The sequence below is a fragment of the Cynocephalus volans genome, chromosome 10, assembly GCF_027409185.1.
Source record: "Cynocephalus volans isolate mCynVol1 chromosome 10, mCynVol1.pri, whole genome shotgun sequence".
Lineage (NCBI taxonomy): Eukaryota > Metazoa > Chordata > Mammalia > Dermoptera > Cynocephalidae > Cynocephalus > Cynocephalus volans.
The window spans coordinates 112,187,183-112,205,437 of record NC_084469.1 but is presented as its reverse complement, the minus strand read 5'-3'; the positions used below and the strand labels follow the sequence as shown (position 1 = coordinate 112,205,437).

General features: G+C 54.0%; 1 protein-coding gene across 1 annotated transcript in view; it reads left to right on the top strand.

Annotated features, from left to right (window-relative positions):
- Window positions 1–785: 785 nt before the first annotated feature.
- SPIRE2 (spire type actin nucleation factor 2) overlaps window positions 786–18,255 on the top strand; it is a 29,697-nt gene continuing 12,227 nt past the window's right edge. Inside the window, exons 1-4 of the mRNA XM_063109495.1 lie at window positions 786–1,083; window positions 11,693–11,736; window positions 15,588–15,944; window positions 18,090–18,170. Of these exons, the coding sequence (XP_062965565.1) occupies window positions 813–1,083; window positions 11,693–11,736; window positions 15,588–15,944; window positions 18,090–18,170 (753 nt within the window). The 5' untranslated portion in view covers window positions 786–812. The remainder of the gene's footprint in view (window positions 1,084–11,692; window positions 11,737–15,587; window positions 15,945–18,089; window positions 18,171–18,255) is intronic.

The following is an 18,255-nucleotide window of genomic DNA, read 5'->3' as shown; positions in this document are numbered from 1 at the left end:
TCTGAGTCCCCCTCACTCTGATCACCTTGAGGCAATCTCCCTCCTGAGGTCACCTTGCGGCCGGCCCTCCAGAGAGACCACTGCGGGCATTATCTGCTACTCATAACCAAACAGGGAAAGAACTGGGTTTGTGGGGAGCTCTGGGGAGTCACCACTCCTCTAAGTGCATCCCCCAGCCTGCCCTCCTCTGAGACCCACTGGGGCCCTGCCCAGAGCCCCCAGCCTGCCCTCCTCTGCGCCCCCCCCCCCGGGGCCCTGCCCAGCGCCCCCAGCCTGCCCTCCTCTGCGCCCCCCCACGGGGGCCCTGCCCAGCGCCCCCAGCCTGCCCTCCTCTGCGCCCCCCCCACCGGGGCCCTGCCCAGCGCCCCCAGCCTGCCCTCCTCTGCGCCCCCCCCCCCCCGGGGCCCTGCCCAGAGGCCCCAGCCTGCCCTCCTCTGCGCCCCCCCGGGGCCCTGCCCAGCGCCCCCAGCCTGCCCTCCTCTGCGCCCCCCCGGGGCCCTGCCCAGCGCCCCCAGCCTGCCCTCCTCTGCGCCCCCCCACGGGGGCCCTGCCCAGCGCCCCCAGCCTGCCCTCCTCTGCGCCCCCCCCACCGGGGCCCTGCCCAGCGCCCCCAGCCTGCCCTCCTCTGCGCCCCCCCCCCCCCCCCCCCGGGGCCCTGCCCAGCGCCCCCAGCCTGCCCTCCTCTGCGCCTCCGGCCCCGCCCTCCCTCCGCGCGCACCTGCGGCCGGGCGCGGGGCGGGGCCGCGGGGATGACACAGCACGGCGGCCGCGATGGGGACGGACGGCGCGCGGGCGGCGGTGATGGGCAGGCCATGGCCCGCGCCGGCAGCTCCCGCGGCGACGCGGCGGCCCCAGAGCGCGCGGGGGACGCGGCGCGGCCCGAGCCGTGGGAGCTGTCCCTGGAGGAGGTGCTGAAGGCGTACGAGCAGCCCCTCAACGAGGAGCAGGCGTGGGCCGTGTGCTTCCAGGGCTGCCGCGGGCTGCGGGGCGCGCCGGGCGGCCCGCGCCGCATCCGCGACACAGCGGACATCCTTCTGCACAGGGACGGCTCGGTGGGCGCGCGGCGGGAGCCTGGCGCTGCGGGTGAGGCCCCTGACGGGGGTGCGGCCGGCGCGGGAGGGGCTGCCACCCCTGTCCCCCTTCCCTGTCCTGCCCGGGGAGCCCTCTCCCCCAAGTCTGGGGCGACCCTTCCTTCTCCCAGAACCCCCACTTGGAACCCGTCTCTCCCAACATCAGGTCCGTGAGGACTTTCGATAAAGTCGGGGAGGACCGGAATTCTGCCTCTTCGGTCCCTAGTTCTCCCCACGCTGGGGCAAGTCCTTCTGCTTTTGGGGTCTGCAGCCCTCGGACTGTAGTCTCGGCCATCCAGCGATTCCTGGGGTGCACCGGTCTTGTTGCAGGGCCGGACACCTTAAGCAGGAAAAGAAACTGAAATGCCCTCTTTGGGCTCTTTCTCCTGGGTCTGAGGGTGGGGGAGGGGTGGCTGTGCTCCAGTCCCTGCGGAATTGACACCAATGTCCCAGGTTTAATTGAGAGATCAAGGAAAGTGTGTAAAATTTGAGGGACAAACCTGCTTGGTTTTTCTGCTCTGAACGGTCATCAACAACCAACAATTAAGCCTCGAAAGATACTCGAAGTCTATTCAGAATGGTGAGTTTAAGTGATGATTTACCCGCTCTCTTAAAAAAAAAAAGTTTTCTTCTTCCCTGGAGAATTGGAGTGCTGGTATGCTGCATATAATGATATTACCCCAAAAGCTGATATCCTGTTGGGGAGCACAAAGGCAGGCTGTGTGTTTGCTGGAGGAAGGCTGGACTCTCTCCAGCCCTGAGCGCTGTGGGTTTGCAGAAATTCTCATAAGCAGGCTTCTGTAGAGGAGCAGTAAGGACCAGGGCAAAGCCAGATAGAATCAACAGGGAGGGGTCTGCTGTACCCCACCCAGGGGCCATCACTGTTTGTCCCCCAGGTCTTTTTCATTCCTCTACCCAGTTACCACTTCCCTCCATACCCTTGCCATGTAACAATTGCATGATGCTGTATTTTGCACAAAAAGCACCAGTACATTTGACAGGTGGAAATAATAAGAGTAGCACTGATGGTATTATTCCCATTTTACACTCAGGTAAACTTGAGGCTCAGGCGTGCCCACAGTCACTCAGAAAGTGGCAGAATTTGGATTCATTGCTCATGCTGTTAACTGCTGTGCTACTCTCTTTCAAATGCTGTGCTGAGAGGGCAGGAGCACAGTGGCCTGATCTCACCTGCGGGGGCCCGGGAGACTGTGTTTCACAGAGCACTTTTCTCCTGAAGCCCTCTTATACCCCTTAAAGATCATCGCTGGGCTCTAACCCCACCCCCCGGAGATAAATGATATAACCAGGGTCTGGCTCCTGGCACTGCAAAGCAGGACAGGACTGTGGGGAGCCTGCTTGGTCTGACCCTGATTTCTAAAATGGGGAAACTGAGGCACAGAGTAGCAAGTGGTTTGCCACTGATCATACCAATCAGCTAGAATGAGGGCTGCTTGGTTCTCCCTGAACTGTGGATGAGTCAAGCTGTGTTTCCTATTGGCCAAACGTTGAAGAGGACTGTATTCAGTAGGGGCGGTCATCTGGCTCCTGCCACCTCTTCCTGGCCATCACTGCCCAGCAGCATTTCCTGGCTGCAGTTCAGGGCTCAGGGTGGCACTATGTAAAAGTTGAGGGTGAGGGGCCAGCCTGGGGCATCAGGAGCCCAATTTCATTTTCTGTTCCACACTGTCTTTGGTTTCTGCTCATAAACATTTCTCATAAAGATGAGTGAGGGTTATGACTTGCTGCCTGTGGAAGGATAAAGAAAAATGTATTAACTTGACCTATCTCTTCTGCTGTTGCTGGGCTTCTGTGAATCAGCTGAAACTTTAGACCAACTGTCTCCCCAAAGGTGGCTAACCCAGCATTTCTCTGGGACATGAGTGATTAGGGAATTCACTGAATGCCAAGTTTATTTCTTCCTGTAAACAGCAACCCAGAGAACGTCCATACTCCACTTGCCAGCTCTTTAGTCTCAGTTTTTGACACCAGTTGAATTTTTCTACCTGTTACATTGGACCCCAAGTACCTGCCCTCTCATACAAACTTCTGGTGAATCTAGGCAGTGAGTAAATCTTTAAGATAACTTAAACAACAACAACAACAACAACAAACTAAACCATATATAGGATGAATAATATTATCTTAGCATCCAAGTGGTAATACTTCTTTTCAAGCTAAGAGGCAACATGACCAGGATAAATTTCCTAATCTTTAATCTGAAGACTTCATCATAATTGCTTAGAAGTCTTTTTTTTTTTTTTTTTAAGTGGGAAAATGTAAAACGTTTTAACATGTAAAGTTATTTTTAAGAGGCCATTATTAAAACCTCATGGTGAGGAAAAGGGTTACTTTTCTAATTGGGGCAGGAAACTGCATCAGGCACCACTGCACAATGCTGTGTGCTGAGATGTTCCCTGAGGCAAAGCTAATTCCTTAAAGACATCCTGGTCGGTGATCCGGTGACCCTGGAATGCTCCTCTTGGCCTTTGTCTACCTGAAGCTCCAGGGTGCTGCACCCAGGAGGATGGCTGCTCCTCAGTGTGGTGCTTGGCCATCAGCCTCCTGGATATCTCCCGGATTCCTGGCCCAGATCTGCTGGTTAAACATGAGTCCAGTTGATGCTTTTCTTGGGCACCAGGCTGTCCACTGAGAAACCCCCTTGGGCAGGTGAAAGGTGAACACGGGGTGCTGGTGAGGGTCCGTGTTGTCCTCATCAGGATGGGAGCTAGTCCTGTCTTATCTTCCTCCTCTGCCTCCTGCCCTCTTCACTTTTTGATCTCTTTTCTTGTCAACTTATGTTGCTAACCTTTTTCACAGGCAGACCCCACTCTTGATGCTCATGGTACCCCATGTCACCTGTCTCCTATATAACTTCTGCCCTTTCTACTCTGCCTGTAGTTCTGAGGCCGGCTGTCCCTAAGTTACCCCTAGAGCACCAATGTCACGCTCTGTGGGCAGTTCTTCATTCCAGCTCACCACCACCTGGACACAGGCCTACCCAGCTCTGAGTTTCAAATACAAAAACCATTAAAAGCAGTCTGTCCAGCCCTTGGACCACGGCGAAAGCATCATGAGCTCTGTGGGGACTGCAATTGTCTTTCCCCCTCTTGACCCCAGCAGTGCTGGAGAGCAACTCCGGCACCTCATGGCCCCCTTCCTCTTCTACCAGGCATGTGGCAGCATGTGCCCCTGGGTGAGGTGAGGACTAATGGGGAGTGTCAGTTAGAAGCCCCATTGCTCCTGGGCCCAGGAAGCTCACAAGGGTGCTGCTGTGTTATTTCCACGCTGGTATTACTGCATGCATAATGGGCCATCCGTCCTGATCGTGTATGCTCATTTGTGTGTCTCCAGGTCCAGGGTGCCCCTCCCAGGAGTTGAAGTGGGTCCAAAGCTATAGACCCACTAGTGGTCAGTGGACCCCTGGGGGGAAGCCCTGCCTGTCCCGCTGGCTCCGAGGCCTCAAGCAGACCACTGGCTCTGTAGCTGGAGTCCCCTGGTTCTCAGATGCTGGGCTAGGTGGGCCTCCAGGTGGCCAGGGATTGTCTGTTTAGCTTGCCTTTATGTATTTTTTTTAAAGATGACCGGTAAGGGGATCTCAACCCTTGGCTTGGTGTTGTCAGCACCACGCTCAGCCAGTGAGCCAACCAGCCATCCCTATATAGGATCCGAACCCGTGGCCTTGGTGTTATCAGCACCGCACTCTCCCGAGTGAGCCACAGGCTGGCCCTAGCTTGCTTTATTTTTAAAGTCACTGTCTGCACAATGTGTGTCAGTGAGTGCTGAGTGGCGTTGTCTAGACATGGTGTCCCTAGACTCACTGGGGAGAAGCCAGAGCTAGTTGGAAAGATGAAATTCTGCTTCTGGAGGACAGTCCATTTCCCTCTGCCTGAGACTCCAGCAGCCAGAATGTTTTTGGTTGAAACATGTTCTTTCAACCAGGTCCTTCCCATGTGACTTCGTCTGCCGCTCTGTGACTCTCCACAAGAGCTGGAGGGTATCGCCTGCCCTCATAGCCACAGGGCGTTCTTGGAGCTCTTTGCTTTGTTATACCCTGTGGGGGTATCTCAGTCAAGACATGCTGTGCAGATGAAGCCAGGCCACCCGTGACAGGCAGGTGCCTTACTTCACCATCTGGGGTGACAACAGCCAACTTTGCCAGGTGTTTGCAGGGTAGGCACCAAGCAGCATTGGGCATCCTCTTGTTTACTCCTCTGAGGAGAGAGGCAATATCAGAGGGGAGAGAGCTGAAATTCATAAAGGGTAAAAGACTACCCACAGTCACAGGTGTGTGGCGGGGGGCTCAGCCCTGGTCCCCACCACTTGCCTGGCTTGAGAAGTCTCTACACCTCTTTATGTCTCCGACTCCCTCTGTGAAATGGGAGGGATGACGGCACTGGCCTCAGAGGTGGTGGTCATGTCTGTGCACCCCTGGAACATGCTGGGCACAGAGAGCGCCAGCTTGCAGAGTGGAAGCGTCCCAATCCCGCACCTCCGTGCACCTCGTCCAGACCTGACTTGGGAAGCAGCACCTAGGGTCTGGTGCATGGGTGGTGCCCCCATGTGCATTTCTTGATGACATGTGATATCTTCTGTCCCTGAGTTCCCACTCAGGTGTTGGGTGGGGCATGGCAGGTGCCTGGCCGCTGCGTGTGTGGGTGGTGTGACCTGGGTGTGTCTGTGTGTGCAGGGTGTGTTTGTAGATAGCATTCCGGATTCAGTCTCACCTCTGAGCAAGCATTACCTCACAGGAAGGCAGTCCCTCAACAAGCAAATTTTCTCTATTGAGACTTCTGTGAAATTGCCCCTGCTGGTGTTGGCCAGTGCAGAAGACCTCAGGGGACAGGTAGCCCATGTGGTGGCTCCAGCTGGCCCCAGCCTACCCAGTTGTTTGCAAGTTCTGTACTGCGCTTTTAGTAGGAGAAGGCTTTGAATCTTGAGGGTCCCTGTGCCACTCGCCACCCACCTTCCCGGCCCTGACCTCCTGTGCTCACCTACCACAACCCTGGTGTCCATGAAGAATCATTTCTCTACCCAGATAGGACAGAGTCAACTGTCTTTGATCCAGCACCAGGGGTACTGGAGTGGTGGGGACAGCTGTGGCTCCCACAGCCCTTAAGGACAGGTTGGTCTGGTCCTGGGATGTGGCCCATTTAAGCAAACATGTCAGTATCAGCCACAGGAAGAATGCAGGGCTTCAGCTCTGATCATTAACTGTGACTCCTCAGAGGGAGTTTGGCCTACAGGTAAGGCCAGGCTGGGGTAAGGAGGAAGTCCTCCTGGAAAAGGCACCCTGGTAATTAGGCAAATCAGCACGTGCCCGGGAAGTCCAGGTGACTTGGAGGAGGGCCCAGCAGCTGGCTTCACTACAGTCTCTGCCATTTAAACGAATCCTTCTTCCTTCCAGTGCATCTCTCTCCCCGGGGTTGGGGAGCGGGAGGAAGGAGAGTGTATAGGTTTCCTGTGGCTGCCATGACAAGTTACCACAAACTTGCTGGTTTAAAGCAACACAAATTTATTCTCTTACAGTTTAAGAGATCAGAAATCCAGAATAATCTCTCTACCTTAAGGTCAGCTATTAGCAACCTTACTTCCATCTGCTGCCTTAAGTGCCCCTTGCCACGTGACGACGTATTCACGGGTTCTGGGGATTAGAACTGGACGGCTTTGGGAGTTGCATTGTGCCGGCCACGGTGGGTGACAGGAGACTGGACCCTGCTCACCTCCAGTTCCACTCTCAGCATCACCCTCCCTCCACTCTTCCTTCCATCTTATTTTCGGTGCATTTCAAGTAAATTGCACTTCCCTAAAGGCTTCCACATGTGTGTTATTAACTAGAGTTCATTCGTTTATAGTTTCTTCTGATGTAAGATTTACATACAATGAAATGCATGAATCCTGTGTACATTCACTGATATATCTTTATAACCTTAAACTCTGTTGTGAAGGCCCCACCACACCTGGGAAGCTGTTAAAAATACCCACCTGTCCTAGTCCCTCACCCCAGATTCCAGTTCAGTAGATCTTTGCAGGGCCCAGGAATCTGTTTCCAAAGCTACCCAGTGCCTCCGATCATCATGTGAGTTCTGGAACTGTACTCCCACCCAATGCTCTTATACTGGAGCAGGTGTCACAGCCTGCAGGGTGGCCTGTTACAGATCTCAGGGTCCCAGCCCAGAGTGTCTGAGTCAAAAGGTCTGGGGTGAGCCATTTCCCACTGTGCTGTTGTTGAGGGTCTGCTGCATGCTGGGTAGCTCATTCCATCTTCAGGGGCTCAAATGCTCAGTGAGGGTTAGGGTGTGGGCCCTGGAGCCAGGCTGGCCCTGGGTAGAATCTTGGCTGGGTGACCTTGGGTGACTTCCTCACCCTCTCTGGGCCTCGTGGACTGGGGGTAACAGCAGAAGCTGTGACGTGGGTCAAGAGCAAGGACTAACTGAGATAGTTGCTGAAAAGCCAAGTGAGTTGCTAGGCAGGAGGAGCACCTTCTCAGAATCTAATCCTGTCACCACCATCCATGGGGTCTCCCTGGAGCTGTACCCAGGACATGCTAGGCAGGGGCTGGGTATGCAGGTTCTGCAAGAGCAGAGAAGCCAGGACCCTCCCCATCAGACCTTTGTGAAAATGCAGAGGATTCCTGAGTATTTATTGCTTCGGGGCTCAGGGAGGTTCCTCAGCCAACACACACACCCCACTTGGGTCTTCATTGGAATCAGTGCCTGGTGGGCCTGGGTTCCTGCTACAGGGTGGCAGGGGACACCTCCTGGGAGCCCCATGTGGGTGGTGGGTGAGTTTATGGAGAAGTGGGTTGATAGCCCGGGGATCAGCCAGGAGGAGGTATACACCCCAAACATGTGGATCCCTCTGACCCAAAGAGCTCTGTTTGCTGAACCGACACAGGTGTCCCTGGTTTCTGCAGGCATCTTTCCCTCTGGGCTCCTGTTTGCCTGCTTTTACCAGCTTGCTTCTGAAGGCTGATTCTTGGTCCAGTACGTTAGGTTTTAAAATGTGTTTCTTGACTATGGAACAGGCATTTATTGATAATTTACCAGTGCCAGACACGACATGCATTTTCATTTAACCCTTTCAATAACCTTTGTGGTAGCTGTGATCTCTGTTTTTTAAAAGAGAAAGGTGGCTCAGAGGAATTCAGTAAGTTGCTCAAAGCCACACGGGTTGTTTGACTTGAGACCACCGAGCTCCCCCTGTGACCTGTGACTAAGGCTGAGGTGGGTGCTGTGGATTCTCTCTCCTTCTCTCTCACACAAACAGATTTCTTGACACATCCATGTGGCTCCAAATTCAGAAAGTGTGAAGGGATCACAGCTAAAGTCTCCCTGCCTCCCTGTTCTGGATATGCAGTGGGGCTTCTCACAGCAGCCAGGACTATCAGCATTTTATGCACATGCCAGCATGTGGGCAAATGCATCCCCTTCTGAACTCAGGGGCTGCACTCTGCTTTTCCCTCAGTAGGGGTCTTGGGTCACCCCAGCACAAAGGATGCCGCATTCTTGGTAATGGCTGCTGGGTGTCCCCTGCATGATGTCTCCACGAGTCTTCAGTGGACATTTGTGTTTCTAGTGTTTCGTGGTTAGGGAGGACGTGGCGGTCAGCGATTCCATAGGCGACATGCCGCATGGGCGTGCCTTCTGGAAGCAGCCTGCTATGTTGGAAGGTGAGAGAGGGTATAATTTTGCAGGTTGCCTTTGCTGGGGTTGTCTACCAGGAATGAGCACACTGCGTCCCCCTGGCCTGTGAGGCCCTGGCTGCCTCCTGCCTGTCCGCTCTCAGAGCACCGAGCCTGGGAAGCAGAAAGTCAGGGAGCCCCTCTGCCCTTCCCGCCTTCACTCTTGGTTGGTATTTAAGAACTCTCGGGGGTCCATACCTGGAGGCAGCATAGTGTAGCCAATGCTGCAGCCTCCCCCAGATGTGTGAGGTCTTCCTCTGGGCCATGGTGAAGAGGGCAGTCTTACCCCGCATCATGCAGACAGCTCAGGCTCCTCCACGGCTATTCCCTATCCTGACCACAAGGGGCAGGGCAGGAGCCCACACCCTCTGGCATCTCTCCTTGGGAAGCTGCATCTGCTGCCCACCTTGTTCTCTGAGCTAACACCATGAATTAGATAGGGCAGGTGTCGTCTTCGTCCTACAGGCGAGGAAGTGAGGTGAGAGACACTCGGAGCAGACAGCCACAGGCAGCCGGAATCTGACCTCATCCAAAGCTCCTTATTCCCCACAACCCTCTTGCCAGGGAGGCCAGTGTGCTCCTTGCAGGCAAAAAGGGGCTAAGCTGCCAGGTAGCCCTCGCCCACTGCTCACCTGCCCACAGAGTGTATGCGTTTCCTCTCGAAGCTGTGAAAGTCCCACAGACGTCTCTCCTCCACAATTGTTTCAAAGAAAAGCCCCAGCTTCTCGATTTCTCCTCATTTGTTATTTTACACAAAAGAAACCAGAGTGGCTTTCCATTTCTCTTGGCAAGGACGTACTTCCCTGCAGGGAGAAATAAGCACTAAGAGGAGTCAGCCCTTGGTAGACCTTGGGAACGAAGCCGATGGAAACCAGGTGTCCTGGTTCCAGCCCCCACCCCAACATGGCACTGACAGACCTGATGAGGACCCCTTGGTGCTCACTGCCTCCAGCTGCTGTCCCCTGGAGAGAATTTTTTAAACAAGCAAAAGATAGTTTGCATAATCCTATGTGACCCCATTGGCAACACATTTATGGCAGCTCTGCGCAGCTGTACCTGGGATGCTTGGGGTGGGTGGGAGAAGAGTGCAGTCTGGGGTCTGGCACCCATGCAGGCCCGGCTCCACCATTCATTAGTCCGTGGTCTTGGGTAAATTTCTCAACCTGCCTGAGCCTCAGTTTCCTCATCTGCAGAGAGGGAATCACAGCCCATCCCAATTTGACTGTGCAAATTGAGGCCATGATAAATAAATTACTGTTAGTTTGTAGCATCTGAGCAAAGGCTGGGCTCTGGATGCCCCTGAATCTCACTGAGCCAGAGGTTGCTCATCAAAACCCAAAGACTCCCCAAGTCCTTGCAAGCTAAAATACAATTAGGTTCATGAACACTTAAATTTGGCATAAAATTTTTGTTAACATATGGACTATTTAAGCCAGGGACACAGCACTAAGATTATTCCAACCAGAAAGTTGCCCGCTGACGGAAGGTGCATGCTCTGTCTTTGCAGAGCGCTACAGGGCTGGTTGACCCAGTCAGCTCTTTCTGCCTTCCCTCTGAGCAACCCAGGGCACTGGTCGCTTCCAGGAAACACCTTTGTTCTGGGTCTGATTTCTTCCACCTCCTCACTGCCTCTGTCCAATCATGGCTACAGACTTTTATCAAATGCCTGGCCCCACCAGGTTCTGTCCACCCCCTGGGGACACAGTCTCCCCACAGTGTACTGCTCACTGCTCACTTTTTTACTAACTCCAATGATGTGGGGAGTGAATTGTTTTCCATTATGTTAATGGACCAGCCCAACACAGACTCCCTTTATCTTTGGCAATCTTCCTGGTTCTTGATGGCATTTCGAAAATATTTGTGGAGTTAGCAGGTTCGCTTAGCAGACAATCTCATGGTATAGTTTTTTTGTTTGTTTTTTATATCTCACTTCATTTCCAGAAAGAATCTAAGGCAGCTGAAGTTCACATCCTGGCACAGCTCCACCTGCACGCTTATGCCAGGCAGGCTGTGTGTGGAAGCACACCTCGCCCGCCATGGCTTCTTGGGAGGCCTGGGGGAGGGGGGTTGGGGAGCAGCCTGTAGCACAGATTCAGGGGCCCCCCCTGCCTGGCCCTCCTGACTCCTGGCACCACCACTTACTAGCTGTGACCCCTTGGAGCAGACAAGTTCACCCTTCCGGGCCCCCCTTTCCTCGTCTGTGAAATGGTTACCCGGTTGTGTATGGGTTACAGGAGTGAGCACTTGTAAGTTGCTAACTCACTCAGTGCTCTCAGGTTTAATGCATAAAATGCAGAGAGTTCAGTGTCCACCTGTGCTTTAACCTGGGGACTCTGATTCTCTGCAAGAGGCGCTCACGGTCTGGGGGGACATCCCCAAATCAAGGGGTTTTCGGTCAGATGCCAACCTGCTCAGTTCAGCTGCCAGGAGCTCTGGAGCAATGTCCATCATCTCCTGTGAGCCCAGTTTCTCATCTGACTCTGCTGTGATTTGGGTTCTGGGCAGCTGGAGCGTCTCATTTCAGACCATGGCATCAATCTCTTTCTTCCAGACCTGACTTCACTGAGCTGCTCCCTCCTTCCTTCTCCAACCAAGCATCCCTTAGGGCAGGCCCCCTCAGTGCCAGGGACTGTGGCTGCTGTCCAGCCCCAATTTTCCCCTCTGAGTGGTCACCGTGGAGTGTAACTGCCAACCAGTAGCCCTCTGCAGCCCCGGCCCCAGGCGCCCTGCCTGGTGCTGCTTCTTGCTGAGCCTTGTAGGTGCCCATCCAAATGACCAGACAGCTTGGCTTGTTACAGGCTTTCTGGTGTCCCAATGGAGACCTTGGGGACATGCTGTGCATCTGTGAAGGGAAACAGAACTAAGGGGGAGGCAGGTGGACAGGCAGCCAGGGACCCAGGGGTGCTGACACACCTTGACACACTGTCTTCTCTTGCAGAGCCCACGACAATGGTGGTGCCACCAGCCAGCTCGGAAGCCCAGGTACTTTCAAAACAATTTTAAGGATTAATTGATACATGTTAAAACTTACCTGCATAATCGTACAATGTAAGGTATAAAGCATATAAAGTCATACAGTTATTTCAGCTGAGCAGGACACAGGTAAATCACCCAAAGGGCTTAACTGAAGGAGCTTCATGAAGAGCTCTTCGCAGAAGGCAGGCAGCCCAGTGTGAGGGCTGCTCCTGCTCCTAGGCCTGAAGGAGGGGGCAGTGGACCAGAAGAAGGGAGCAAAGGAGATGTGGCCTGCAGGTTTGGCCTCCTGGGGCCCAGAGCCTGGGGCAAACAGGAAAACCAGCCCAATGACCAGTGCCCAGGAGTCCCTGCACAGCTCAAACTTGAACCTCACCAACAGGGCATCTTCCTGTGTCTCCCTCCTGCCCATCTTCCTGCCCCCAGGAAATGTCCTGAATTTAATGTTTTATCATCACACTGCTTTTTTAAAAAACATAGTATTATCCCAGTACCTGCTTATATATTAAACATAGTGGCATACCAAAAGGTGAGGGTGGGCACACACCCAAAGAGGAGAATTTAGAGAAAATAATAAAACCAATGAAAAGTTTGTGTGCCTTTTCTTATCACCACATGCTGGCAATTGTCAATGATAAGATACCCTCACCACCTTGGAATGCTGCTATTTAAACAACCTTGCCTAGGTGTGCTTGTGAGCTCTGTGAAGACGGTATTGTACTACATATAGTTTCCTGGGATTTGAGGGGGGGAAAAGTAATGTATTTCAAGATTCATCTGTATTTCTGTGTGCAGCTGTTAGTCATCCTTTTTCATGGCTGCATAATATTCTGGATAATTTATTTTTTCCAAAGTCCTGTGCTCCCAGTGCTGGGAGGCTTCCAGAGTCCCCAGATAGAGGTGCAGTCCCTGCCTGCCACCCCAAACACTTTCTGAAGGATGCCTGTGGTTATACCTCTTAAAAATATTTACGAGGACCTTTGTATGGAGAACTCCAATCTGGACTGTTCTCAGATACCATAAATTAACCTGAGAACCCCATCCCAGCAGAGAGGGCTGGAGAGCTACTCAACATTCTTGATTCTCGCTGCTGGATCTCACGACACCCCTCCACCCCCTCCAGTTCCTGGGCTGACACCTTGGCTGGCCGGCTTTACCTGCAGGCTGCTCAGTTTCAGGCCCTGCTGTGGACAGCAGGGCTGGAGGACCTGAGCCTCTGGCCAGCTGTCCAGATTTTTCCTTATGGGAAAACAAGCATTCTTTGCATCCAGAGAAGGTTTCCAGTGACTTGGGGCACAGAAAAGCCTCTAGTGAAGCAGCTATCAGATAAGAGGTGCAGATTAGTGTGGACCCTTTTGCTGATGTGATGCTGGCTCAGGCCAGTGGCTGGGATGTAGACAGGAGGCACAGGTGGGCGGGCACTGCTCTGTGCTGTACTGAGGTGCTGGGTGGCTTCCCTACTTCTCCTCTTAGCCTGCCTCACTCCATGGGGTAGCATGATCTCCACTGGAGAGATGGTTGGAGCCCTGCAAGTAGGATTGGCAGGAGGGTGTGAAATTCAGTTCCCACCACCACACTCTTTCCTGGCACCTGTTGCTGCAGCCGAAAAAGAGTTGTTGGGAATTTGTGGGGACTGTGTCTCTTGCCAGTCCTATCCCCACCCTACCTCCAACCCCCTCCACCCATTGTTGTACCCAGGAGGGGCACTGACGTTGCTCTCTAGAGACCCCCTGATGCAGAGGATTCCACCCTAGCCCTGGCCCATGCTGCTGTGACCTCTGGCCTTTGATTCTAGGGTGTGACTCTCCTAGCCTAGAGCAGAGATAAGAGGATGGTGGCCTCCAAGGACAGGCTGGGGCTTTGCTCTCATTGGAGCCTCACTCTTCCCACCAGCCCCCTGAGCCAGGGGCTGACCCCTTGCCTGGCACTGGGGTCTTCTAAGACATTTCTGCAGGACAGAGAAGGCTGTGTTCCCCAGCCCTTATCCCTTACCTGAGGCTGGCCTTCACCACCTGCTCCTGTTCTGCCAGCCTCAGGCTCCCTGGACTCCCAGTGGTGGGTACACAGGAAATGAGAGGAGAGGCCAAAGGACCCCCCTGCAGGGCCACTAAGGCCAGGTAGACTCGGGCGGTGGACAGGTCCCTCCTCCCCCACAGTGCAGCACAAAGCTCAGAGCACAGACCTTGAACAGATCCAAGTTCTGAGTCCAGCTCAGCCAGCTGGAGACCTCCAGGCCTCTGCCCCATACGTATGGAGCGAGAGCACTACAGGACACACAGAGGGAGTCACACACAGAGCTCAGTGGGGTCTTACATAAGGAGAGCTGCTGTTAGTTTTGTGTGTGTGTGTCTTTTCTCCCTGTGTCATAAAGGGAAAGTGTGAACCCTTCAAAACACAAAGACACAGTGCTATGGAGATTAGGAGCATCCTTGTTACTATCCTTCTGTGTCCATCTGATGCTTCCCTGTCTGAGCACAGCTGACTGTCCGAGGGGGACGGGTGGGCCCTGAAAAGGGAAAGTATTTGCAACAGATGGACATGCGGGCCATCTCCAGACACGCTGCACAGAACACTGCTTCCCAGGATGTTAATGGTAGACTGAAAACAGAAGGTTCCCTGCCCAGGAAAACTGGGCAATGCTGAGTGAAGAGACCTCCACTGTGAGACCACACTGGTTTTTAATGTACTTAAAAAAAAAAAATATATATATATATATATATATATATATTATGGAGAATTTCAAGCATATACAAAACAAACAGAATAGTACAGCCCCCACCCCCACTGAGCTCCCGCAGTTGCTAAGTCACAACACTTGCCTCTGGGGCTCCACACTCTACCCACCCCCCACTCAGGCACCATTATTTTGGGGATTTTTTTTCCAGGCTAAATTTACATACATTGAGGGGCTGGCCTGTGGCTCACTCGGGAGAGTGTGGTGCTGATAACACCAAGGCCACGGGTTCAGATCCCATATAGGGATGGCCGGTTGCTCACTGGCTGAGCATGGTGCTGACAACACCAAGTCAAGGGTTAAGATCCCCTTACCGGTCATCTTTAAAAAAAAAATTTTTTTTTTACATACATTGAAAAGTTAAATGCATTTAAGTGAGAGGGTATCATTTTTTACACGTTTCAAACTTTATTATGTATAGTTAAGCAATTGTTTTAGCAGCGTTTACTAGATAAACTACTCTTTCTCCTTTGATTTAAACTATACTGTTATATTACATTATAGGCTAATATTTACTTAGGTTGCCTTTTTTTAAATCAACTTTACTAGGGTATAATTTACATATAGTAAAACGCACACACTTTAAGTGGGCAGTTTCATGAGTTTGGGCAAACACCATAAACAAGATGTGGACTTTTCCCATCACCCCAAAAGTTTCCCTGATCCCACCTACCCCCAGCCCAGGGAACCACCGACCTGCTTTCTGTCGCTGTGGGTCAGCTTGTCTTGCCTGGAGTTTCACGCAGGCGAGGACTTTCTGTGGGGCCCGGGCTGATGTCCTGTGGCTTCTCCCTGCTTTGTAGAGTTTGTGTTAATCACCCATCAGTGGAAGCGCTTTTGGACTGTCCCCAGGTCTGGGTGTCACGAGCATTCCCACAGGAGTCTTGTGTGGATATGCATTTTCTTCTTTTCTGGTTATGTACCTGGGGGACGAGGGGCTGCATCTCGCGGCAGATGCATGTTTGGTTGTAAGAATCTGCCAAACTCTTTTCCAACGTGGCTGTGCTGTTTGGGGAACATCCTTTTAAAGGTGTCCACGTTTTGCTCGTACCATGGAGTGCCCCCTCCGGACGCACGGCTGGAGGGTCCGGGCGCTGTCGTGAGCGCGCTGTCGCCTGTCCCGCAGGTGGTGCAGTCTCTGGGCTTCGCCATCTACCGCGCGCTGGACTGGGGGCTGGACGACAGCGAGGAGCGTGAGCTGAGCCCGCAGCTGGAGCAGCTCATCGACCTCATGGCCAACAACGATTGCGACGACGGCGGCGGCGGGGCCGACGAGGGCTACGGCGGCCCTGAGGAAGAGGAGGAGGCGGCCGAGGGCGGCCCGCGCGCCGTGCGCACCTTGGAGCGCGCCATGCGGCTGTGCGCGGCGCGCCTGAGCGAGCCCCGGGGCGCGCAGACCCACTACCAGGCCGTGTGCCGCGCGCTCTTCGTGGAGACGCTGGAGCTGCGGGCCTTCCTGGCCAGGGTCCGCGAGGCCAAGGAGGTGAGCTGCCGGCGGGGCGGGGTGGCCCGCCGCGTGCCCGGACCCGCTTCTCTGCTCTTGCCGGCACTGTCCCGAGAGCTTCACACGTGGTGACTGAACACCTTCTTCTTACCGAGTTTTGCAGAGAAGTTAGGTAACTGTCTCCCAGCCTCTTCCCCCAGGCGTCTTTCCTGCACCCCACTTTTACATCTGCAAGAAGGGGGGTGTCCCCCTGCTACTCCCCAGCCTGTCCAGGCCCCCTCCTCCTGAAAACGACCTTAAAGACAGCACTTCCTACCACCCAGGAAACACACACAGACTCATCAGGGGCTTGGAGCTTAGGGGTGGTGTGCGGGGCGTTTGCTGTGCTTACAACAGTCCGACCCTGCTGTCCCGCCACCCCTCGGAAGCTATCCCCATCTCACAGATGAACAGATCCGAGTAGGGCTGGGGTCTAGCCCAGCTTCCACACTGGAGGTCCTCGCAGCTGTCCTGCCTCCTCATGAACCCAGACTTAGCCGACAGCCTCCTCCCTGGACTCTCTCGGCCTCTCCCTGGAGAACTTGGTGATGCCCGGGGGGAGCTCATGTGTTTCTGTGACGCGGGGTCTTGTGGACCTTGGCCTCCCATCAGCATCTCACAGATGAGAAAATGGGGACCTCAGAGAGGTCGGGGGATCTGCTTCATTCTCTCTCGCTTAGGTGGCAGAAGGTGTTTTTGAAGTTAACTGACTCTGGCCCCTGGTTCCACCCTAATCCTCTGTGATGCTGCATCTGTCTTTTCCTCTAACCAAGGAGAGTTCCTGGCCAGCTAACCTGAGCCCTCTCTCAGAGATGGGTCTGACTGTTGGGGCCTCTTGGGCGCTACTGCTATATCCTATGGCCCATCCCCCATCTTCCTCACAACCTTTTTGGCACCTTGGGTATGTTCTTCTAATGTGCCTCATGATTATCAGATGGTCCAGTACCTTCCTCTTGCTCTCTCTGACCTCAGTCTGTGTTCTGTTGCTCAGATCAGGTCCTTACGCAGACGACAGAAGCTAGCTCTTTAGCAGGTGCAGACGGCTCTGCTCCTCAAGGTTGCTGATGCAGGAGAAGTTCAGGGAGTTGGTGGCATGAGCAGTGAGAGAAGCATCTCCCAGGGGGCATAGCTGCATTTTGGATAGAAATGGCCTGCTCTAGGCAGTGTGGCTGTTCCAGGATTGTGCACAGGGACTGTCCAGGTCACACACAGGGCTATTATTAGAATCACACACCTTGTGCTGCTCAGAGGGTTGGCAACGTTTTCTAGAGCGTCCCAAAGCAGTTTGGCAAGTGGCTTGGGGTGAAAGCCAGGGTAACCGGTTCTATCTTGGGTTAGGAAGGGGTGTGCTAAAGGGCAGGTGCTTCTCCTGGTGAGGGAGCCAGTGAGTCAGAGGGTCCGGCTGCCACTGAGATCCAGGGCAACTGGCACAGCAAGTTCAGCATCTTCCCAAATTCTCAGTATAGGCCATCCCCACATCCTTCTCCTCAGCATGATGCTGGCACTTTCCCAGTTCATGAAGTGCATGCCTATGATTGTTTCCCAGGATTTGCCGAGTGACTTATCCAGTCATTCACCCATCCACCCATTCATTCATCTGTTCACTCAGCCAGTATTTGAGGACCTAGCCTGTGCCACACTGAGGTCCCAGACGTTAATCAGACAAGCAGTTAAGTGTAAAACTCCAGCTGGGGTCTGGGTGGAGAAGCAGACACGGTGCCCCAAGAGGTGGGTGGGCAGTGGCCTGGCTCAGGAGATCCTGAGGAAGTGCTGTGTGAACCGAGGTCTGAAGGAGAATGGGAGAGAGTGGGCCTTCCACATCTGTCTCCACCTGTGGAGGAGGCAGCACCTCACTGGGGTACCTGGATCAGGTGGGAGAAGGGGCCACGTGGGTGTTAGGCTGTCATCATCCTTGCCTGGGAGAAGCTGTCAGAGGAAGCAGACAGGACACCATGTGCCCCCTGTTGTTCCAAGGCTGATGGCTTGGTTTCCTCAGGTATCTTTCCAAGCCCCAAAGCCTGGGCCAAAATGCCACTTGTCCCTTTTTAGCTGGCCAAGTGGTAGCTCGTGTGGTGAGGAAGTGTCCCCTGGTGGACAGGGCCATTCTCCCACCTTCTCCGGACTAACCAGAGCGTGTGGTCCCAGATGCTGCAGAAGCTTCGGGAGGACGAGCCACAGACAGAGAAGCCCCTGGCAGAGCTGGACAACCTGGGGCACACAGACTGGGTGAGACTCGGCTCCCTGCTGACCTGGGGTACAGATAGTACAGCTGCCAAGGGCTGTGCCTGGAGAGCATGGGACCACACCTGGG